The 24,968-nt window shown below is 46.7% G+C and overlaps 1 protein-coding gene across 7 annotated transcripts in view; it reads left to right on the forward strand.

Annotated features, from left to right (window-relative positions):
- Positions 1 to 24,968, forward strand: part of LOC135919805 (zinc finger protein 625-like) — a 134,690-nt gene that overhangs the window by 90,322 nt on the left and 19,400 nt on the right. The window contains exons 1-6 of one of the 7 annotated variants that reach the window (XM_065453742.2): positions 317 to 582; positions 2,005 to 2,075; positions 9,477 to 9,603; positions 12,449 to 12,525; positions 15,716 to 15,842; positions 23,129 to 23,202. In XM_065453742.2, coding sequence (XP_065309814.2) covers positions 461 to 582; positions 2,005 to 2,075; positions 9,477 to 9,603; positions 12,449 to 12,525; positions 15,716 to 15,842; positions 23,129 to 23,202 — 598 coding nt within the window. In that variant the 5' untranslated portion in view covers positions 317 to 460. Of the gene's footprint in view, positions 1 to 313; positions 583 to 2,004; positions 2,076 to 9,476; positions 9,604 to 12,448; positions 12,526 to 15,715; positions 15,843 to 23,128; positions 23,203 to 24,968 lie in introns of those variants that run through there. The other 6 variants (XM_065453745.2, XM_065453743.2, XM_070526144.1 and 3 more) reach the window with 6 other exon arrangements.

Genomic DNA, 24,968 nt, shown 5'->3' on the forward strand with positions numbered 1-24,968 from the left:
TATATAGGGGAAAAGACGTTCTGATTTGCCCTCGTATAAACATTGAGTCGCCTTTTTTTTCATTAGGTGTATTCGCTAGTTGCGCCACGACTTCCAATATCTCCCGAGTATCATTAGCACTACTCCTGAAAGAAACAATGACAAACACATGTTCATGTCTACGGTTTTCGGCTGGGCGAGGGCTTCACTTAAATTTGCTTTTATGATTCGATGCCAGTACAGCATGTGTCACTGTGGCTCCTCTTCTAGTGCTCGAATATTAGCACTTTAGCGTCGACATAGTGGCGCACTCTGTTGTCTGTTTTTTTTCCAGATGGACTTTACGATATCATTCGAGTTGCCCATATGCCCAACGTCTTACTGGTTCCCTTTCATCCTTGGCATGGAGTGCGCATGCGCGATCGTTCAACAACGTTTTTTCTCAGAAAGACCCTAGTACTCCGGGGCGTCAGCATCAGGCATGAATGAACAAAGGAACGATGGACACATGCTTCCTGCGTTTACCTTCATCGACAAAGCAATGCCGGAGAAAAGCCATGAAGGCGGCGAGGGTGCCTTATGCACTTCCGACGATTACCTTGCGTGAGTATTCCCGTTCGTGAAATTCTCGTTGGATATTTTCAGCCGCAGAAACAACCTGGAATACAGGCTTTAGCAGCCGTACATTTGTTCCCACATCGAAGTGGACGTTTTCGAGGACAACTTACAGGCAGCGTGGCTGTGGCTGTTTGTGGTTATGGTAAAGAGCAGTGCCTCTACAGGAGGTAAATGTTTCTATCAAAGTATATGTATATATATTTAGATTGCGTTTGATCACCGCATCGCCCACTTGTAGCAGTAGCCCTTTGGCTGGGATGTTGCGCTGCTTAGCTCGACATCATGGGTAATGCACAAGCCGTAGTGGTCTTTCGCCAGTGATTGTGAAATGCAAGAAGGCTCCGGTACTTGGATTTACGTGCACATAATAGAAACCCAGGTGGTGAAATTTATTTCCGCGATCCCTCCAAGAGGCCGTCATAGCGAGAGCGGGGTTTGGAAACGTGAAACACAAGGACCTAAATAAATAGAACATTACGTCAAACTTCCTTTGCCGATCGAGCGAGCATACTCCTGGAGCATCACGAAATATCGCAGAAGTAGTACGACTTGATAAAAACGCAAGAGATGCGTGACCAAGTGAACAAACTTCTTAAATTTTCGCTGGTACTCGTTTTTCAGCAAATATAAAAGGTGCGCTTGAAGAAAAATGCCATGTCTTCGAAATGAACGCAGCGTTCATTTTTATGGCATGTTCGGGTATATCGGGAAATACTACCGGGACGACGCGACGGCCGCGTTACATTGGTGCAACTGCGAACGGCGACGTGGGCAGAGTGGGCGAACGTAATCGTGAAATGGCGAGAACGGTTGCCGACCGCAAATCTTAAGATGGGTGGTCGCAGGCTGTCAGAGCTTTTGCGTACGTGGCTGGGCGACCGACTCGGCCGACTGGCAAGTCCCCTGTACGAGAGCTAATATAATGTAGTGAAACCTAACATGAAGCATAATTTTATGAACATAACCTGAAACATAACTTTAAGCACTCGCGCACTGTTTACCCACGCCGCTTATGGCACGGCAGTTCTGTCGCAATGTGTTCGACTAGCGCTTTCCAGTTGACTCGCATGCCATCGTAGAGCTACAGGCACGTAGTCTAAAAAGGACACCTCGGAAGAGATAAGAGTACATAATTAGGTCGTTATCTTGCAGCTTACCACCTTCTAAATTTGGTTCTAGCATTCGCTGCTTACTTATATTTCGTGGTTCATGTCATCATTTGGGAAATTGCATAATTTAAGAGCGTGCCGTTCACCCACCATTTTGATAAAACAATGCATTACGGAAACAGCCTTCATTAACGAAGCAGGAGTTCCCTTGATCTAAATTCTGTTTGCCAAAAACATTCTTCGGATATATTCCGCCGTAACTGGGAGCTCAAAGACCAATATGTATGTCTCATTCCAGGTATATTGACGAGTACATCAATGACGCGTTAAAGGCGTTGAACCGCAAGACCGATGCCACGGACGTCAATGGTACGTACGGCATGGCCTTGAACCATCGATACCACTCGCGGAGATGCTTAACAAAGCCCAGAGGAGGCATCATTTCCATTCATCATGAGGGCGGTGCACTTATTGCTCATACCGACACCATACTAGCCTCACCTTCTCGGTTGCTGCTTGTGCAGTTATCGCAATATTCATGCAGATGGATTGAGTGCTAACAGAGACACTGCGCATATTCTACGTGCCTCAAGTTCCGAATAAATTCACTTTCAACGCGATAGATTCATTCGCAAAGGCAATCGATGCTTCTCGTTTTGTTATGCATTTCTTTTTGGAATGGGGTCAGAGTAACAAGCTTTGCAATGAGTAGCAAGCCAACCGCATGTTTTATACTTCACGGTAAATGCTTGTTGGATGATCCTGTCATCAAAGGGTCTCTTGCCGGGCGCCATTGCAAATTTAATTTAATCACTGGAAATTGCAAAGTCACCGTCAAGGGAGCGTTTCGGTAATACAACTTCTCGAGTACACTCGCTATGGGAGAGGATAGATGACATCGAGCTGTCTTGCTACTGTGCCATCAGCAGGCGAGTGTTACTGCTTGCAAACACTCTTCCTCTCTGCATCGAATGGCGTTCTTAAGCGGCGTTCCTTGCTTGCCTTCTCCCCTACAGGATCAAAGGGCCTGGATAATGTAAACGTGGCGATCCCCGCCTCTATCATTTATTTCGATACATGTTTATCGTAAGGTACATCTGATTGCGCGCATTCCGTCATTGCATGATCAGCCAAATTCCCGTGCAGTCGTCGGTGCCGTTGCAAGCAGTTCACATTGACCGGCTCTCTCAAAGCGCGGCTGCTTCCAGAGTAAGGGCACGTGGCCTTCTGTTTTCAACTGTTTCCTGCCACGCAGCCGCTTATACGCTGGAGGCGCTGTAGCCATAACTTAATTTGTGAGCCGCTCTTGTGTGTTTACCACCGCCAAACCTCATGAGGGGACCTTTAATACAGCTCTCTGTCTACCTTACGGAAAACCAGCCATGCCCTATTAGTATTATGCAACATTTGCGGTCATCATATTTAATGCAACGTGGCGGAATTGTTGCTGTTACATTGTTCAATGATACTGCCTTGTAAAATTGTAATTCTCCAAGCCTTTCTCATGTTATAAGATGCCGGCCACACCACCCTCACATATGCGCATTGGGCGGACTTTTAGTGGCCTAGAGCCGTCCCCTTCCTTAATATAAAGGCTTTATTCATGCATTCATTTAGTGGGATAGGTATCGAAGGCGTGCAGAGCATCACGGGCATTCTTTGTTTAAAATTAGTTGTTAAACATGCACAGCTAACTGTAAGTGCATTCTTAAGAACTGCAGCTACAGGCGTAGTTAAATATATGCATAGGATAGCCAGTCTCTTAACGAATAGCCCACTATCGTTTGAAGCTTGCATCTATCACATCAAGACCAGGCTTTCCTGGGTGTTCAAGCTTGAATACAGTTTTTTCACTTGTTCTGTCAACTTTTCCTTTGTCAACAACACGATCAGACTGTCTACTGCTAGTAATATACTGGCGAGATGCAGAAGCTGCAGGTGCACTTTTGCACATAAGGTAGTGAATATCGAGGTACAATCGTAATGAAAGTGTCAACAGGCGAGTTCGTGACATCATTAGACAGCATCGTTACGCGGCAACGCCCAACCTTTCGAAACAATTTTCTTTTGAATGGGAAGCGTCGTCTCTGGGACATTTCAGATTTTCCTACTCAACATAAAAAAGCATAAATGCCTTAAAGAACAACTCTTAGACTTACACTAACGATGTTCGTCCCATTTGAGAATGTTCTAGTGACTGTAGTCATGCAATCATCTATTTAGGGCCTGGATGGTGTGCCAAAATTCCCGGAAATTGGCGTGTTTCTAAGAATTTGAAACACCACGTCAGCAATTTAGTTACTCTAATCCTAAAACAAATATCGCAGTACTGTGGACCGCATGGTTTAGAATGTCTAAAGCAGCCAAGTTTCATTGATGAATTTACAATTTACTGAAATGACAAATATTTGCGAGCGTTTTTCAAAAGACCTAGCTATAACATTCTGGTAAACTTCAGAACGCTGAGTATCATTTTTGTCGATTGACAGGTATCAGTAAATGTACTTTCTAAAATTAGGACATCGTTTTTATTGCTCAATTAGAGTGGCAAGCGTGATATCCTTTTTCGCAAAATATGGAGCATTCAATACTACTTTAGAGATGTTTATCGTCTGAACAATAAGTTAGCTTGGGGCTGTTACAAGATTTTATTAATTTGTTTCACATTCGATAGTCTACATCAATGTTGGTGCAAGCGTGACCAAGGAAAACAATATCCCTGCTCGCAAGTACTAGACAGAAGCGTCCGCGCTGAAGTTCGGTTTTGCACGTTTCTACATAAGCAGCTCTACAATAAAGGAACGCGTCCTTCTTGACAAAGGCAAGTTGAGTGCGTGCCAGAAGCTGCTTACTGAATTTAATAGATGTTTCATTGCGGCCTTAGTGAAGCATGGAACACGCCTCTTGCTGGAAAGTGGAAAAATAGATTCGACCTTTGTAGCGCACTGAAAGATAGTGGCTATCAAAAAAAAGCATAAATATGCATAGGATAGCCAGTCTCTTAACGAATAGCCCACTATCGTTTGAAGCTTGCATCTATCACATCAAGACCGGTTGAAGGTTGCAGCGGTGGCGTAGAGGTAGAACACCCGCCTCGCGTGCAAGAGGTCCGTGGTTCGAATCCCGGTGCCGGCAATTTTCCACCGGATTAAAAAAAAATGGCTGTGTCTTAGGTAAGGTGAAGCCCAGGATGCGAAGCATACTAGCCTTTATTTTAGTTGTTGAACCACTGTTTAGCCTGGTGAACTGCTGTTGCTTGGCTATATTTGGTTCGGCTAGACGAAGAAACAACTCATGCATTACTGCTTCGCCTTCAAGAGTGGAACGCGACAGCGTTCCCGTAGACCCGCCAAGGGATGTAAGACAATGGGCTACAGGGCAGCGACTACGCGCCCCGCATTGGACGCGGTGCGCGTCGAGCAAAGCAGCGTTCGGCGCGGCAACGAAATGTGCGCCTGAGCAAGAGACGCACGCCTTAGAAACAGCTCGTTTCTCAGGCAACACCGCATTCACTAAAGGCGCTTTTGTACCGCTTTGAAGCATCGTACTCGTGACTCGGTGGTAGCGTCTCCGTCCCACACTCCGGAGACCCTGGTTCGATTCCCACCCAGCCCGTCTTGCAAGAGTTGAGCCAAAGCCACTTCTCCTCTGTCGTGACGTCACGGTGTCAAATGGTTTCATGGCGACACCGCCGCGCCTGAGGAGCTGGGTTGAGCTCTCGTAATATGCTTCGCATAAAAGAAAATACGCGTGTTGATAAAATTGCATAAAGAGGCCTGGAGTGTGGCCTGATCCCGGTGACCAGAACCGGTAACGCACTCCCTCACCAGAGCAGGATTGGCCACCCTGGTGCAGTACTTGACCACAACCTCCTATATGAATCACGCTGCATCACGCTCCTCAACATGTAAAATTGTTAGCCTACAAATCATTTGTCAGGTCAAAACTAGAATTTGCATCGCCTATTTGGAATCCTTATCAGGCATACCTAATTAATGATCTTGAATCTGTACAAAATCGCGCCGCTCGTTTCATCTACTCATCATATTCCTTTGACATCAGCGTTTCCTCCTTAAAAACTCCATCCGCATTATCCCCCTTATCGCTCCGTCGTCGCATTGCTAGCCTATCTTTATTTCACAAATTCTTTCATAGCCATATGCTCATCCCACCTTATATCCTTCCTCCTACACGCATATCTCACCGCACCAGCCATCAGCTACAGGTTGCCCGTCCACGCTCACGCACTGTCACGTTTTCAAATTCTTTTTTTCTTCGCACAGCTGCAGACTGGAACGGCCTTCTTAACGACGTTGCTGTCGTTATGTGCCCATCCAAGTTCATCGAAAATGTAAAAACTTCCTGTTATTGTGACTATGTATTTTTATTCTTGCCACCCCTTATGTAACGCTCCATTTATTGGAGCCTCTAAGGTAATAAACTGAAATGAAATGAACAACACAATCAAACCCCGGCCCTCAGTCCCCAGCAGCTGCGAAGCAACTGACCACGGCAGCGGTCAGACCTGCGACGCTGCAGAGGGTGCTAAGAATCACTGGCTCCGGACAGGCCGCCATTGGAATATGAACCTGGCAACGTTTAACGCTAGAACGTTATCTAGTGAGGCGAGTCTAGCAGTGCTATTGGAGGAATTAGAGGGCAGTAAATGGGATATAATAGGGCTCAGCGAAGTTAGGAGGCCAAAAGAAGCATATACAGTGCTAAAAAGCGGGCACGTCCTGTGCTACCGGGGCTTAGCAGAGAAAAGGGAACTAGGCGTTGGATTCCTGATTAATAAGAATATAGCTGGTAACATACAGGAATTCTATAGCATTAACGAGAGGGTGGCAGGTCTTGTTGTGAAACTTAATAAGAGGTACAAAATGAAGATTGTACAGGTCTACGCCCCTACATCCAGTCATGATGACCAGGAAGTCGAAAGCTTCTATGAAGACGTGGAATCGGCGATGGGTAGAGTGAAAACTAAATACACTATACTAATGGGTGACTTTAATGCCAAGGTAGGCAAAAAGCAGGCTGGAGACAAAGCAGTGGGGGAATATGGCATAGGCACTAGGAATATCAGGGGGGAGTTATTGGTAGAGTTTGCGGAACAGAATAATATGAGGATAATGAATACCTTCTTCCGCAAACGGGATAGCCGAAAGTGGACGTGGAGGGGCCCGAACTGCGAGACTAGAAATGAAATAGACTTCATACTCTGCGCTAACCCTGGCATCATAAATGATGTGGACGTGCTCGGCAAGGTGCGCTGCAGTGACCACAGGATGGTAAGGACTCGAATTAGCCTAGACCTGAGAAGGGAACGGAAGAAACTGGTACATAAGAAGCCGATCAATGAGTTAGCGGTAAGAGGGAAAATAAAGCAATTCCAGATCAAGCTACAGAACAGGTATTCGGCTTTAACTCAGGAAGAGGACCTTAGTGTTGAAGTAATGAACGACAATCTTGTGGACATCATTAAGGAGTGTGCAATGGAAGTTGGTTGGAACTCCGTTAGGCAGGATGCCGGTAAACTATCGCAGGAGACGAAAGACCTGATCAAGAAACGCCAATGTATGAAAGCCTCTAACCCTACAGCTAGAATAGAACTGGCAGAACTTTCGAAGTTAATCAACAAGCGTAAGACAGCTGACATAAGGAAGTATAATATGGATAGAATTGAACATGCTCTCAGGAACGGAGGAAGCCTAAAAACAGTGAAGAAACTAGGAATTGGCAAGAATCAGATGTATGCGTTAAGAGACAAAGCCGGCAATATCATTACTAATAAGGATGAGATAGTACAAGTGGCTGAGGAGTTCTATAGAGATTTGTACAGTACCAGTGCCACCCACGACCATAATGGAAGAGAAAATAGTGTAGACGAATTCGAAATCCCACAGGTAACGCCGGAAGAAGTAAAGAAAGCCTTGGGAGATATGCAAAGGGGGAAGGCAGCTGGGGAAGATCAGGTAACAGCAGATTTGTTGAAGGATGGTGGGCAGCTTGTTCTAGAGAAACTGGCCACCGTGTATACGCAATGCCTCATAACGTCGAGCGTACCGGAATCTTGGAAAAATGCTAACATAATCCTAATCCATAAGAAAGGGGATGCCAAAGACTTGAAAAATTATCGACCAATCAGCTTACTGTCCGTTGCCTACAAACTATTTACTAAGGTAATCGCAAATAGAATCAGGAACACCTTAGACTTCTGTCAAGCAAAGGACCAGGAAGGGTTCCGTAAAGGCAACTCAACAATAGATCATATTCACACTATCAATCAGGTGATAGAGAAATGTGCGGAATATAACCAACCCTTATATATAGCTTTCATTGATTACGAGAAAGCATTTGATTCTGTCGAAACCTCAGCAGTCATGGAGGCATTACGGAATCAGGGTGTAGACGAGCCATATGTAAAAATACTGAAAAATATCTATAGCGGCTCCACAGCCACCATAGTCCTCCATAAAGAAAGCAACAAAATCCCAATAAAGAAAGGCGTCAGGCAGGGAGATACGATCTCTCCAATGCTATTCACAGCGTGTTTACAGGAGGTATTCAGAGACCTGGATTGGGAAGAAATGGGGATAAAAGTTAATGGAGAATACCTTAGTAACTTGCGATTTGCTGATGATATTGCCTTGCTTAGTAACTCAGGGGACCAACTGCAATGCATGCTCACTGACCTGGAGAGGCAAAGCAGAAGAGTGGGTCTAAAAATTAATCTGCAGAAAACTAAAGTAATGTTTAACAGTCTCGGAAGAGAACAGCAGTTTACAATAGGCAGCGAGGCACTGGAAGTCGTAAGGGAATACATCTACTTAGGGCAGGTAGTGACTGCGGATCCGTATCATGAGACAGAAATAATCAGAAGAATAAGAATGGCATGGGGTGCGTTTGGCAGGCATTCTCAGATCATGAACAGCAGGTTGCCATTATCCCTCAAGAGAAAAGTGTATAATAGCTGTGTCTTACCAGTACTCACCTACGGGGCAGAAACCTGGAGGCTTACGAAAAGGGTTCTACTCAAATTGAGGACGACGCAACGAGCTATGGAAAGAAGAATGATAGGTGTAACGTTAAGGGATAAGAAAAGAGCAGATTGGGTGAGGGAACAAACGTGAGTTAATGACATCTTAGTTGAAATCAAGAAAAAGGAATGGGCATGGGCAGGACATGTAATGAGGAGGAAAGATAACCGATGGTCATTAAGGGTTACGGACTGGATTGCAAGGGAAGGGAAGCGTAGCAGGGGACGGCAGAAAGTTAGGTGGGCGGATGAGATTAAGAAGTTTGCAGGGACGGCATGGCCACAATTAGTACATGACCGGGGTTGGAGAAATATGGGAGAGGCCTTTGCCCTGCAGTGGGCGTAACCAGGCTGATGATGATGATGATGATGATGATGATGATGATGATGATGATGAAAGATAGTGACCTGTCGTCTTTCGCTTAGAACAAGGTTGTGTTCTACCCTGTTGCATTATTACAGCGTATTCATTTTTAGAAACATTACCATGCTACAAATTTAATCGTGCTTGTCTCTTGCGTCAATGCGAATCTCTTGCTTGCACCGAGCACCGAATTCCAGTATTTCTGAAAGAAAAAGCACACTGCACACGCCAACAAAGCAGCTAGCATTACGTACACCTAAAGCCCAACTAAAACGTACTGCATGCCACCATTTATTTTTCACGGCTCTTTCAATGACGCCTCCACAGCGACGAATGAACACCTCTGCTGTTTTTTCGGGCCACGCAGATGCCACTGTGAGTGGAAGCACGAATGATGCGCCTGTGGTGTCCACCGCCAGTGCGGATCACGCCAGGCCCAGTACGAGCCCCGCTGCCATCGAGAAAGTATCGTTCACTACGAAAGACACCGCGAGGTGAACCAACATTTCGAAATATTTCTTTATATAAAGCACCCCTGTCATTGAGCGGAGTGCGACAGCGACCGCGCGCCAACTTGCGATTTTATCCCGCATAGAAAATAGAAAAATAGGTCATAAGTGTAAAAGCAAAAGAAAGCACCTACTTCAACGACGCGTGAGGACGTTTCAAGAACGCGTGAAGACGCATCTAATACGAGTGGTGACACATCAGGGACGCGTAAGGACACATCAGGGACGTGTAAGGACGCATCACGGACGCGTAAAGATGCACAAAGGACGCGTGAATGCGCATCAAGAATGCAAGAAGACGCTTCTCATTTCTTCATAGCATAGGCCAACGCCTCCTAGAGAGGCGTTGCATAGGCTATGCTGATGCCGTGTGTAAACGGACAGTGCCGCAGCAAACTCGCCAACGAAGAGTGTGACCAATGTTGGGCAACCAGCCCCTTCGGCGGGTGCAGCCAGCGTTGCTCTGCCATCCGAGAAGAGCTCGTCAACTTCTCGGTGCGTGGAACTTAACGATGCTGTCACTCAACGCGAGGCATTGCCAAACCACCGCTTGCAAGAAGGGCGTTCAACACGACTCCTAGTCGAACGGCAACACCGGTTCACTTCGACCCGTATAACTAACAGTAACCCTGCGTCATACGAAACGAAAAGAACTTTGTAAGCTAACTTAGCTGTCTTATATTAGACAAGCCGCACAAATGTGTTCTGTAGTACGTACGTACACACCGAAATTCCAGAGGAATGTAACGAGACTTCTACACTATTTAGATGATGTCAAAGAACATATTCAGAAAATTAGTCCAAAAGTGCTGCGATCCACCGTGATTGCTTAGTGGTCATGGTGTTCGGCTGCTAAGCACGAGTTCACCGGAATAAATTCCTACCATGACGGCTGCATCTTTATGGGGGCCAAATGAGAAAACGCGCACGTGCTTAGATTTAGGTACACGGTAAAGAGCCCCTGGTAGACCAATTTATTCCGGACTCCCCCACTACGCTGTGCCTCATAATCAAATCGTGGCTTTGGCACTTAAACCCCCATGATTTATCAATTCTTAAAAGCTATGCGTGTTCAGGAAACACGCTTAACATATCCACACACCCTTTCCAAGACAATGTCATTTTTATGAAAGACTGCCACGATGGACTCACCTCGTCAGGTGGTGTGGCTATAATAGTAAGTAAAGGGATTCCCTGCCATCAATTACAACTACGAACGACTTTTGAAGCAGTTGCTGTCCCGTCAATGCTGTTCGGTAAGCTGGTTACAATCACTTCCAATTACATCCCTCCCAACCACCAACATCACAAAACCGCTTCAGAGCCTTATGAATGGGTTTGAGAGATTTGTCAAGCGCTCGTATAAGACTGATTTTTCTCCTACCCCCCCCCCTCCCCAGTATGTGTTGCTGCACGCTGTATTGCAAACTGATAACAAGCGTTTATTTATTTATTTATTTATTTATTTATTTATTTATTTATTTATTTATTTATTTATTCATTCATTTATTTATCATGGATGAACTTCCCGCAACCTATATAGTATTTAGAGTTATAAATGTACATAGCTCCCTTAGAGGAGATTTTCGCTGTAATTTTCGCTGTAATTTCTTCGGTTGTGGATGCCCCTTTATTGATAACGAGGTGAAATTCTTCAGCTTGAGATAAAGCATGCACCTCGATAGACATGTGCATAGCATCATATACACTCATGCCCTACCTAGAGTGCAACGTCCTAAAGAACTCGTGATAGGTCTGCTCTGGGAACTGATCAGACCATGTACGCAAATAATCAACCACCTTCATCCTTATACACAAATTGGTCTACGCTCGTTTTGAACACAATGTGGGCAACAATATCTATTTCCTTGGCATGTAAAGAGGTTATCTATGTCTCCCTCTTGAAACATTGTTAGGATACATCTTCTATGGCATGTACGCGGCCCCTAGCGTTATGAACCTGCTCGTGTAATCTATTAGAAAAGATGATCAATCGTGGGCTATTACTATGTTGAACGAAACAAACTACTTGGTGTTCACGAACGGTGCTTTAAAGAAAGCCGATCCACAACTGACCAGCTCGTGCGGATTGTGTCTTACATCCGTAACGCTCCTGCTTAAAAACAGTTCTTTCTGTCATTGTTTCTTGATATCCAAAACACTTGACACCCCACCAGGCCCTGCGGAAGTTTGTGTTATCTCTGGGAAATGGGTATTCAGGTCAGCATCCATAAGGTAATAGAAAGGTATTTATCTAAGCGCATGTACCATGTTAGTGCTGCCAATGTTCCGCCCAGGCCATACATCGAGAATACTGGGTTAGCAGGGTGTAGGCGACCTACTTGTATCATTGTTATTGTGAAAAACGAATTTCGTACGTTCATTTATTCCTCGACGTATGCTTTAATCCATTTATGTTGATGACTTGCCAAATGGATTTAACTCATTGTAATTGGCGTGAAAACGCCAAATTCAGCACGGCGATGCCATGTCACAGCCGGTGGCTGCAAATGGGAATTTTTCAAATTCTATACACCAACCTACATAGGAGTCGCTGTAAGTACTTTAACAGTTAAAGTGACACTGTTCGTGCAAGTGACAGTGCCGTTCCGACTATGATGGATGAGTGCTCTGCACCGTATATTGCCCCGAGTGTGCTATTCGCGCTATGCCAGCAAGTACAGCCAGTCTTTGATGAGAACGAACTATTGCAAGTAGCGAGATTACAAAACACGACTTTACTTCTTGCGAAATTTGGGTTAATCAAACATAACTTGAACCATTTTTGTCACAGGTGGGAATTGTCTGACCAATGCTTTATTAATTGCAGCCTTCCTGATTACGCCTTGCATTACCAGTGGTACATGGAGCAGACTCCGATAACCGATTGGACTCACAACGTCGAGGGTACGTAGGCAATGCTGATTTGCGACCTGTGGAACTTCCTAAAATAGTTCAATAGAAACGTAGAGCCCCTATGGTACCGTGGCAGCGGTACATTTATGGCGCACACGTATGCACTTTACCAGAGCCGTCAAGGAGGTTTCCGCATGAGCCAGCTTATAACTGTCCGTACTGTGAAATTTATGCTTCTCCGAATATACGCAAATTCATACATAACCTGTCCAGCAGAAGCTTTTGCATGAATATGTTCTTGTATCGGTGAGCTGGTAAAGGATGCTCCCAGATAATGGCAGAATCTGAGACTGCTCATGCCATGCAGTGATTAGTTCACTCGTAAATGGAATCATCACTTGAGCATTGGACTACAATTTTATTTGCCAAGCAGACTCTCAGAGTAGTTCGTCGTCCTGACATTGCGATAATGTTTCCCTTAATCCGATCAAGCTGGTTGGCAAAGCAAGTGCGTTGATGTGGATACAGATTAAGGGGCACAATTAGGGCGGCGTTTCAGATGTCTTTACTTGAGGGTCGTAACGCTACTCTGACGTTTTCGGCACAATGTAATAATTGCTCACACATAGCATGTTACGAGCAGCCGACATATCCCGCGGCCGCCCAATGCAGAAGATACAGCATGCAATTTGGGGCAGCCCAAGATAGTTTATATTTAAGCTCTTGGTTCTTTCATATCAAGCAAGTCATGTCGCAGCTGCAGCATAAACTACCTTCACAAATTAATGAAAACAGAGAAAGAATCCAAAATTGTCGGGTAGTTCTTTGCTCCCTGTTGCCGTAAATGTTTACCAAACATCCCAGTTATGCGCTTTTGAAACGTTAAGATTATTTGTATTGAATGAAGACCAATCACTGGTACCCAACTATTTCCGATGCATGTGCCACTACTTCAAAATTGTAACTCCTTGTTAACGAGAAAATCTACGCCATGCTGATACACCGGCCTTCCAAACTGAACATTTTTTTTGTGAGGCGAGTAGTTTTCCATGGATACAGCCAAGCATTATTCTTTCTGTCAGTATCTGCGCAACCACTTTCGCAGGCCTGACGAACGTTGCGAGCTTAACGGCGCGACTGATAAAATTGACAATTTCAGACAACAAAAAATGAGTTCCTTAAATTACGCCTATGTAATCACACTGTAGTTCCTCCAAAGTCAAAGATTATGAAACTTAAATCTTTAGTTCCGGTGGTTGGGAATCCGCATTTAATATTTTATGTGACGTACCAAGGCGCAGAGACTCAGGCGTGTAGGGGCAACAATTCCATGAAGATTCTTTGCCAACTCCACCCCGCCCCCCCGCTTTTTTATTACTGTAAACAAAGGTGTATTCAACAATGCGGCTTGTCCCTTGCAGTTTTAAACTCTAATTGCAGTAGCGTCGATGGTCATCCTCACGAGGATTCTGCCGTAATTTCCGCCTCTTATGTCTCTTGCATTTTCCTTTTTTTTTCAATTTCACGCAATTTCTGCCCAGGTATAGGAAAGGTACCCACATAGCTATAATCTTTACAGCGCTCTCCATAGAGTCCAACCCGCCGTAGTTGCTCAGCGGCTATGGTGTTAGGCTCCTGAGTACGGGGTCGTGGGATCGAATCCCGGCCATGGCGGCCGCATGGGGGAGAAATGCGAGAACACCATTGTACTTACATTCAGGTGGACGTTAAAAGAACCCTGGTGGTTGAAATTTCCGGAGTCCTCCACTACGGCATGCCTCATAATCAGAAAGTTGTTTTGGCACGTAAAACCCCATGTTTTTTTCCATCGAGTCCCCACTTTTAATGCGCTTTAACGCTTGCCGTTGCACCGTTTAGTGGCATTGTGCCGTGAGTTGACACTTCCGCATTTCTTTCCAAGCTGATCTGGTGTCTGCAATACGACTCTTACATACGCGCCTTGAGCAATCTTTTTGATAGTTGTCCTATATTCTCTTGATGGCCTACACAGGAACATTGGCGAGGACAGCCGTTTTAGCATTCGTAATGAGCTGCTAAACATGCAGTGCTTACAGCCGGTGCTTAGCAACTTCAGCTACCCGAGTCACCAAAATGGGTTCGCATAACCAGTTTCTAAAAGGCAAGTACCTCGTTGGATGACCCACCGATCTGTCACAGAAGGTCAATAAATATTGGCATACGTAAAACAAAAATATAAAAACCCTCTGTAGAAATGCGGCCTCGCAATCTTTCTTTGTCGTCATCTGCGTCGGCCTATGTCTGCTGCTCGTAATAGATGAACAAAAAAAAGAACTTTGTAAGGCATCTACTGTGCTTAATACTGGATAACACAGCAAATGTAATGGGTGAAGGGTTCCACGCACAAGAAACTGACATGTCGTTTTTTCCTTTTAGCCTTGTTGTGTTCTGCGTGCGGTTTGAGATAAAACGGGATAATCTTCAGAAGAATCGAATACTGCATATTCTTACTCATGCTCGGCTTCCTCATCGCCACGAGTTTCTCGCACGCATTCAGGCCATAGTTGCAGAAAGAAAGCACCGCGTACGGAAGCACAGCAGTACAGCTTTCCTACCACTAAATGTTTCTTTACTCAAATGACGCTGCTCAACAAAAAACGACATGGACGTGGGAGGACGAAACACCAAGCGCATACGTTCAACTAAGTTTATTGTACCACTAAAACCGATTTTATACATGTTAAGCAGTGTAGACGGCACATGCGCTTACATAAAAATGAACGGTGCATTCATGTGACATAGTTACGAGTCATGCGATGCCGCCTGTAAGAAACTTAGTTCTTCTTTTGTGAGAGCCAAAGAAGGGAAGCTAACACACTTATCACCCAATTTTTCGATCATCTGCGCTTCAGGTACTTCACGTATGAGCTTCGTACTGTCACGGGAAACAGTGCGTTGGTCCTCAAGAGGTTTGTAACCATGATCGCGACAATGAATTGCCAAAAAACTACCAGAGCCATTCTTTACATTGTTGCTGTGTTGAAACTTAGTTGAAAGCTTGCGCTTGGTGTGTCGTCCTCCATCGTCCATGTTGTGCTTTGTTGCGCAAGATCATTTGAGTAATGGATTACCAACTTGCCCGGAATGCTGCTCTCATTAAATGTTTCTTGCCTTGCACAATAAGCATGCAGTATCCATTTCCCACTAATTTCTCTTTCCCTAAGGCGAATGAACACCTTTACTATACTTTTATGCCATAAAGGTGTCACTGAAAATGGGAGCACAAGTTACCAGCACTTGGTGTTCATCGGAAACATCGATCATGCAAGGCCCAGCACAAGCCACGCTGGCATGGAGGAAGCACCAACCAATTTTGAAGACTGTGCCACGTAAGGTCACATTTAGAAAAGTTCCATTAAAAAGCAACTCAGACAAGGCAGCGATGGCGACTCGTGTAACAATCGTGCTTCTACTGGGTAATTTCTCCTTGGTAAGGCTAGCTCTCATGGCTGAAACAGGTACTGCAGCAGCAGTTTTGCGCATTCGGCCGGCGTGGCTGGCCTTGACAAACTTCATTCCTTGCAAGTGTGCGACCGGACACGGACAGAGTATGAAGGAGAGAACACCACACAGCCCTGTGCACACCCCATACCACAACCACGAATCTACACAAGTTCGCCCGATTTTCCATCCTGTTAACAGGCTGCAATGTGAGGTAAACTTCCAGGTTTGTAAGCTGCTTACTCACTCCTCTTTATGAAATATATTGTTATAAGCACGGGGAAAAGTGGTTTATTGAGGCGTGCGAGAGCAGGAACGGCAGGCTACGAAGAACAGGAATGGCCGCTGCACAGTCTTCGTTCTCCTCTTCCCTTCTCTTCTTGATCCCCGCGTCCCTTTGACACGCTTGGACGTAACATACCTCCCCTCGCAGACAAAGCCCCCTGGGCGAGTCAACTTGCTTGCCGTGGCGTACATGATTTCAACCATGCGACATGCGCGACTTGTGTCCTAGCAGAACGTCTACCAGTGTTCGTGAGGCGCGCGAGAGTATAGTTCACTTCGCTGACTTTGTCCATGACAACATACGGTCCATCGTAGTTTACCAGCAACTTTTGACACAAACCGCGCTTCCTTGTGGGAGTCCAAAGGCAAACGAGATCACCAGGGTTATATGTAACAGGGCGATGTCGTGCGTCGTAGCGGGCTTTGGAGTTTTCTTGTGATGCCAAAGTCCGAAGAAGCGCAAGTCTCCGAGCCTCTTCAGCGAGGCACACGTATCGGCGACCGTAGGATTGTCGTGGTTGTAGAAAGGGAGGACTGTGTCGAGCGTATAGCGGGGCGGCCGACCATATAGAAGGGAGAAGGGGCTGTAGCCGGTTGTCTCGTGCTTGGCGGTGTTGTATGCGTGAGTAATAAACGGTAGAACTTCATCCCGATTCTTGTGATTGGACGCAACATACATGGAAAGCATATTTGTGATCGTTCGATTAGTGCGCTCAGTGAGGCCGTTCGTTTGCGGTTGATACGGCGTCGAGTGCCTGAGGTGCGAGTTACACAAACGCACAAGCTCTTCCACTATATCCGCCGTGAATTGACGTCCCCGGTCGCTTATAACACTAGGCGGTCCATGTCGTAGAACAATAGCGTAAAGTAAGAAAAGCGACACTTCGGTAGCAGTTGCTGATGGTATAGCCGCCGTCTCGCAATAGCGTGTGAAATAGTCGGCGCAGACTATTATCCAATCCAAATTATCCAGCGGTTCCCATTAGATGACTTTGGAAAAGGGCCCAACAGATCAATCCCAACTTGCCGAAAGGGTGAGCTGGAAGGCAGCACAGGTTGAAGGAGACCAGATGGGGCAGTGGTTGGGCGTTTCCGACGTTGGCACTGTATCCAGCTGGCGACATAAAACTCAACCGAATGTCGCATCCGGGGCCAGTAAAAGCGTTCTTGAATGCGACAAAGTGTGCGCACAGTGCCTAAGTGCCCGGAGGTAGGGTCATCGTGCATAGTCTGAAGGATTGCTGGCCGGACACGCTCCGGCACCACTAGAAGGAAGCGTGCACCTGTGCTTGAGTAGTTCCTTTTGTACAGGAGCCCGTCACGTACACAGTAGCTGCTTGTTGCACTTGAATGGGCAGAAGTAAAGAGTGGCTCCAATTTAGTGTCTGTCCGTTGTTCCGTTTTGAACGCATCAATATCTGGAAAAGCGGGTGTCACGGAAGCGACGAGATGATCAAAATCGTCTGCGTCGCAGTCCGTCATGGCAAGCCGCATACGGGAAAGGCAGTCTGCGTCAGCGTGTTTCCGGCCACTCTTGTAGGAAACAGTGAAGTTATATTCCTGCAACCTCAAAGCCCAGCGCGCAAGGCGACCACAAGGGTCGCGAAGGTTCACGATCCAGCACAGGGAATGGTGGTCTGTGACGACTTGGAATGGGCGTCCGTACAAGTACGAGCAAAATCGCTGAACCGCAAAGATTACAGCGAGGCATTCTTGCTCTGTCACCGTGTAATTCCGTTCAGGTTTGCTTAATGAGCGGCTTGCGTAAGCAATCACGTGCTTACGGTCGTCATAGCGTTGGACCAATACGGCACCCAGACCAACGCCACTAGCATCTGTGTGGATTTCTGTCGGCGCAGTAGGATTGAAGTGGCGAAGGATAGGTCGGGAGGTCAGCAGGAACTTCAACTGACGAAATGCAGAATCGCACTCGGGTGTCCACTCAAACCGTGCGTCTTTATGTAGCAGATTTGTCAGAGGATAAGCGACGTCAGCAAAACCAGGAATAAATCAGCGAAAGTAAGAGCAAAGACCCAGAAAACTACGAAGTTGCTTCACTGACTGCGGTGCACTGAATGCCTCGACAGCTGCCGTCTTGAGGGGATCAGGTCGGATACCATCTTTGTCAACAAGATGACCCAGCGCAAGGGTTTGACGGTCACCAAAGTTACATTTCTTGGAGTTCAGAACCAGGCCATCGTTTTTGATGCAGTCGAGGACAATATCCAGGCGCGTGTTGTGACCATTGAATGTGCGCCCGAATATAACAACGTCGTCAAGATAGCACATACCGATGTTCCACTTTAACCCACGCAGAATGGTGTCCATAAACCTTTCAAAGGTTGCTGGAGCGTTGCACAACCCAAATGGCATCACATTCAATTCGAATAATTCATCCGGGGTTATGAAGGCTGTCTTCTCCTTGTCTGCCGGGTGTATAGGGATTTGCCAATATCCTGTGCGCAGGTCCACTGAAGAAAAATAAGAGGCCGAATGCAGGCAATCATTTGCATCATCAATCCGGGGCAGGGGGTAGACATCCTCCTTAGTCATGGCGTTTAATCTTCGATAATCGACGCAAAATCTCCAGCTACCGTCTTTCTTTCTGACAAGTATGACCGGAGCTGCCCAAGGACTCGAGGACTCTTGTATTATTCCATTTTTCATCATGTAACTCACTTCCCCGATTATCTTCCGCTCGTTAGGCGACACGGGATAAGGCTTTTGCCTGATCGGGCGCGCAGATCCCGTATCGATAGTATGGCGTGCTCGTGACTCGGGAATCGAGAACGCTTTGTCCGGCTGCGCAAAGTCAAACACTGACAGATGCTTAGAAAGCGTATCCACCAAGGTATGGCGCTCCCTTGTGCTGAGTGACTTGTTTATCATAGACAGAAGCTTTTTGTCTGAGACGTGGCGAAGGTCAGCAGGTTCACACGGCGGATCTGTTAGTACGGCTACGGACGAAGACGTGTATTCTGTAAAGTAGGCGAGTTTCAAGCCGTCTGGAAGCAGGACGGGTTCTGCTGAGCAGTTGGCCGTCCACAAGCCAGCACGCCCGTTGCCAATGGAAACCACACAATGAGGGACAAAAGCGTTCTTTTTCATACAATTTAGAAGCATTGGCTCTACGGAGGCACCGAAACTGTCTGGAACTTCACCGCGACAAACAACTGGCACGCACACAGAGGTGGACGCAGGCACAGTAGTATCTGCAGATACACAAAGTTCACCTTGACTGCAAGTCTCCTCTAAGAGCCCGGACGAAACATGGCCATCAACGCAAATTTCCGCCGTGCGACAATCGACGGTCGCACCACACTGTCGCAAAAAGTCGATGCCCAAAATCACTTCGTGCGTCGATCGGGGAATAACTACAAACTCTGTCGCGAAAACTCTACCAGCCAAGGATACGTCAGCAGTGCACACACAAACAGGGCGCAACGACTCGCCGCTCACTCCACAAAACGTTGCAGCCTGGTCCCACCGAAATACAACTTTATGCCCCAACCGACCTTTAAAACCGAGACTCATTACGGATACAGTTGCTCCGGTATCCACTAAAGCCGTTGTAGGAACACCATCAACAAGTACATGCACTTTGTTCTTAATCATAGCAACTGCAGGGGGCATTTCCGTCGATAGCACGTGTCGAGCGACCTCACCCCCATCGGCCGCGCTAGCTAGTTTTCCGGTTGTGAAGGCGGAGCGGCTCACTGGCGATGGAGATTGACGTAAACGTGGCGCACGAGAAGTTGGCGGTGGTGTCAAACTCCTGTCAGATGCCGGCGAGCGGCTCCGGAAGCTTCTCTGCCACTAATCGTTGCTGGGAGGGACGCTAGCTGACCAAGAGGTGGTGTACGGCTGTTGAGTAGTCCTCGTAGGAGGTGTGGGCCTTGTTGAAGATCCGGATCGACCATTCCGCGTTGTTGGGCGATGATTGCAAAACCTCGATATGTGGCCGGCGACACCGCATTGGAAACACACCGGCAGATGCCTCAAATTGCAATGTTCTTCCATGTAGTCGCGCATGTTGCTGTCGACTGCATAGACAGCAGGTGGGTGACATTCATCATGGCTAGGCATCGGCCGCTGGGAGGCGTGCGTGTGGCGTGGGCGTTGGTCGTAGTCATGACCTTGATAGCTCATGGTCCCTCTCGTTTGTGGGGTAGACCTATACTCGATGGTCGCTGAGTTCACCGTAGGTTGCCATGTCGTCGAAACGGCCGTGTTTCTCATCTCGTGCGGTGAGTACGCGCCAGTGATGCCGGGTGTGCAACGGTACATCTCTTCTTGATGGAGCAACTCTTCGCGAACAATCTGCCGTATAGTGGATGGAAGGTCAACACACGAGCTCGGGTCTACACTTGCCACCGTCTTGACATTAGCCAGGCGACCAAACTTCGGTATTATCCGTCGCATCTTCAGCGTCTCAAAGGTCCTGCAGTGGCGAATGACGTCAGACACGGAATCCAAACTTTCCTTGCCGATCAAAAAATTGTAGACGTCTTCGGCTATTCCTTTTAACAAATGTACAACTTTGTCATCTTCAGATATTTGAGAGTTGAATATTTTACACAGTTTCAGCACTTCTTCGATATAAGTCGTACATGTCTCGCCGGGAATCTGAGCTCTTTGCGAAAGCGTGTGTTCAGCGCGTTTCTTTTTTGCGCTAGAGTCTCCAAAACACGCTCTGAGCTCCTCGACGAAAAGCTCCCATGAAGTGAGCGTGTCTTCGTGATTCTCATACCAGACGAGCGCTGTGGCGGTGAGGGAAAACACTACATTGGACAATTGTGCGGTCGAGTTCCAACCGTTAGACCGGCTCACCCTTCGGTAGTTTGTGAGCCACTTGTCGACATTTTCTCCGGCTTTTCCTCCGAAAGTGAGTGGCACCCGGTAGTATTGCCACGGAACACCAGGTGTTGGCCTTGAAGCCGCGTCAGATCCTTCGGGAATCTGGCAGGCGTATTCAGGCATGGCAAGTGAGAGTGGCGGAAGTCCGGCAAGTCGACGGCTTCGGCGAAGTTGTAGCAGCGTAGGCTCCGTGGTTACGAGGTGTACCCCGCACTGTCCACCAATTTGTTATAAGCACAGGGAAAAGGGGTTTATTGAGGCGTGCGAGAGCAGGAACGGCAGGCTACGAAGAACAGGAATGGCCGCTGCACAGTCTTCGTTCTCCTCTTCCCTTCTCTTCTTGATCCCCACGTCCCTTTGACGCGTTTGGACGTAACAATATAAAGAATGAGAAGGAAACATACTCATCTAAGCCTCATAAAATGAAACAGGGTTACGTCCAAGTTTCCGAGGCAATGCAGCATGCCTACGCTGGCAGTAATCAGAGTGGTCGAAGTTAATCTGAAGTTGACCCCTATGGCGTGACTTATAATCGGATCATGATTTTGGTACGTAAAAACTGAGAGTTTAGTTTTTTATATAATCCGGTGTTTTCAATGGACTGGCGACGTTTCATGAGGACAGCTGAGCCCTGAAAAACAGCGGCAGTGGGACGAGGCTATCGAGTGGGCGGTGTTAGCACACACACTTCTGCCTTCTAGTCGTTCCTGTCTATTTTTTGCACTGTCCCCACTACTGCAGGTGGCAATACCTTAAATACTTTTACCTAAACGAAAATGTTCCAAAGGCCACAAGAACAGTATTAGGTAGCACTATGTTAAGCAGTTGCCGAGCAGCAGCTATTTAGCCCGCCGTTCTTTAGCGTGTGGTTGAAGGGAGTTAGCATTTCGCACGATACGTAACTGCGACACGTGATACGCTAGGCGGAGTGCGCATGCGCGTCTTATAACGATAAGATGGCAAGTTGAAGTGCTTGTGTAACCAAGCTGCAGCATTCTGACCCGCCCAGACGACCCCACTTTGATCCCAATCAGCGCTTCCTTTCTTTGTCCGGTGAGAGCGCAAAAAATAAACGGTAACAGAGACATCATTGTGCTTGGCTCGATTTCACCAGTGCAAGAGCAAGTTGCATGTCTCAATTGAAATCAGGACCCTCTGTCCTCAGTCTCGAAAATAGTCTGCTTTTGATACCGTCGTCTTTCCTAGACGAGTCGATTAACGATTCTGAAGACTGCCCAGCAGCGAATCAGCATCGTCGACTTCATGGCGATACCACGCCTGTGCTCGCCATAACCAGCAGTACCTACACCACCCAAGAAGTTGTTGGTGTAGTGTAAGAAGATAAGTGCCCAAGGATGGGGGGGGGGGTGATTTCACTCGCCTAATTAACAGCGCCTGTCAATTCGTTGTCGCGGTTTACTCCCTGCCAGCCTTTTCTTAGGTGCCTAGGTAATGGTGGGATGAGCATTTTCAGTCGTTGTCCACGCCACGTAGACATTTGGTTAGTGTGTACGGTGGTTTTACATGTCGCAAACATTCAATTAACACCCTTGGTGGCGTTGAGACGTAACATTATTTTTTTCCCGGGACTGCGTTGCCCCGCTAACAGCTTAGTGTTGTCGTTCAACGCAAAAAGGGCGGACTGTATTTGGAACTTACTGAAATGATATCTTTGATTGCATCTGTTTAGTTTCGTCGCAACCTGCCTGTCTGATCAGATTGCATGCGTGAGGCGAATTGCGTAGTACTTTCTTGAAGAAGCGCAGGTACCAGCTATTATGGTCGAACATTCGACGAGTCATATACAAGGGTGCCCCATCTAGTTTTACCCCAAGTTTTAATGTCCGAGAGGTACTGGGATCAATATAATCCACTGCCAGATGTTTGCATGTCTATATTTGCTTGTTTATATGTATTTGTGTACCTCATTTGTTGCGTGCCCCTGCCGAAACGTTCGCTTCAGCTACAATCTTTGTTCAACCACTGTTACCCGCATCATACGTAGGGATCATGTTCATGTCTTCTGTTCTAGAATTCCTGAGAGCATGTGGGTTCACCAAGTGAACCCAAAGTACCAACCGGCTGAAGACACATCCACCATCCACGGTATGTCTGGCAAGGTTTCGGCCGCTTTTATGGCACACCTCACCTAGGTGATGACTGAGGAATGTAACGTTTGCTATGGCAGAGGACACATTTAAACAGCATCACCGTTGGGTCTCAGCTACATGGCTCTGTGCCTGTCAGTCTGAGCTCAAAATTCTGCATGGTTGACTTCATGGGTGACAAGATCTTGCAGGTTTCATTGTGGTAATAAAGCTACTCGCGCGCGTACCATTCTCTACTATAGTCGCTAGGACGGTTCGCTCATTATCCGTGAACGATCCCTGACGCACAATTAGGAGAGGTAGGAAATCAATACCTGCCTTTAGGCAGAGGGTGGCGCAAAAAGAGGCACAATTCAACATGTGCTAGAAGGCACTTCCTGGCCATGTGAGATGTTTGTCCCAACTGCGATGCAGCTGCTCTTGGTTTAAGCTACAAGATGTCATGATCTCGTCGTGAAGCGAGAAACCAGCGTTAAGGCCCTTAAAGCCTTGGATTGGTAGCAATTTCTCTTCTTGGAGCTGTTTATTTAAGTGGATAACTGCATGATAAATCGAACTGGGCTGTGAGTCTAGTTCTTACCATATAATGCAAAAAAAGGTCCTGCAATATAATCGCAATCACTGGATGGAACGAAGAACAGCAGACGTGGACGAAGACGACTTAAGACAGGGTACTTGCTATGGACGTCAAATGAAACGCGAACAGCAGAGCGCATAAATGAAAGTAAAGATCGCGCGATGCACTCATCACAATTGACAGGCACGCACGACCCGTTTGGCGACACTGGGCGATGATGCTACCCCTATACTGCGATGCTTGGCTTCCCCTTCCGGCTACCTTTTATTTTGAAGCGAGAAAAGACGACGCCATGGTAATGATGGCGGCGTAACTATAGCAACGCGAACCGCTGTCCGCGTTTCGTCTGACGCCGGTATGGCGTATACGGTATCGCCGCACTGTGCGCTCATCGTTGGTCTATACTTCCATATTCTAGCTCTTGCTGTCTCTCATTGTTTTAATTTCTCGCTATCAGATATGAGAACCAGAACATAAGCGACAATATGTCAGTATAGGGGGATTGTCCTCCCGATGTGCTATCAAACAGTACGTCTGCACCTTTCAATCGTGATCACTGCAATGCCACACTGTGCCCTTGGTTATGACTAGGCCACACGCTCCGCCGTTCGCGTTTCATTTAACGCCGGAAGAACTTGTCATTTCAGGCATGTTTCTTGAGTTCGTCTGTTTGTGCGCCGTTGTAATATTGAGTTGCGGATCTCCAGTGAAGCCAAAACTTCTCCATAAGTGTGATATCGCATGATTTAAATCAACGACTCATCTTTTCACATTTTGCGCACGCATTGCTGACTAAGCTACTTTCCATCTGCATGTAGGAACAGTTAAATGGGGGTCAATGTAGAAGTGCTTCAAAATCTAGGCCCCCAGCTTGTTTATTTCACCAAAAAAAAATTGAAAATATGGCTTTCGGAATAAAAACAAGTAGAAAACTTTGAAATAATGTTTTAGCATGCACGCATAACTACAGAGTCTTAAAAAACGAGTGATATGCGTGAGTCCCTCTGCATGAAACTATCGCTAATAATTTCAGCATACGTCCGACCTAATAAAATAGTTTATAAGTACCTCGTGACCCTTCTGACTGATCTGACTAATATTTTAGTGGCACAGGCAACTTCAACTTCGATTCTGCGTCTTCTTTGTCCCTCGTTCTCTCACTTCAAATATGATATTCAGCTAGCCGG

This window comes from Dermacentor albipictus, chromosome 9, assembly GCF_038994185.2.
Source record: "Dermacentor albipictus isolate Rhodes 1998 colony chromosome 9, USDA_Dalb.pri_finalv2, whole genome shotgun sequence".
Classification (NCBI taxonomy): Eukaryota; Metazoa; Arthropoda; class Arachnida; order Ixodida; family Ixodidae; genus Dermacentor; species Dermacentor albipictus.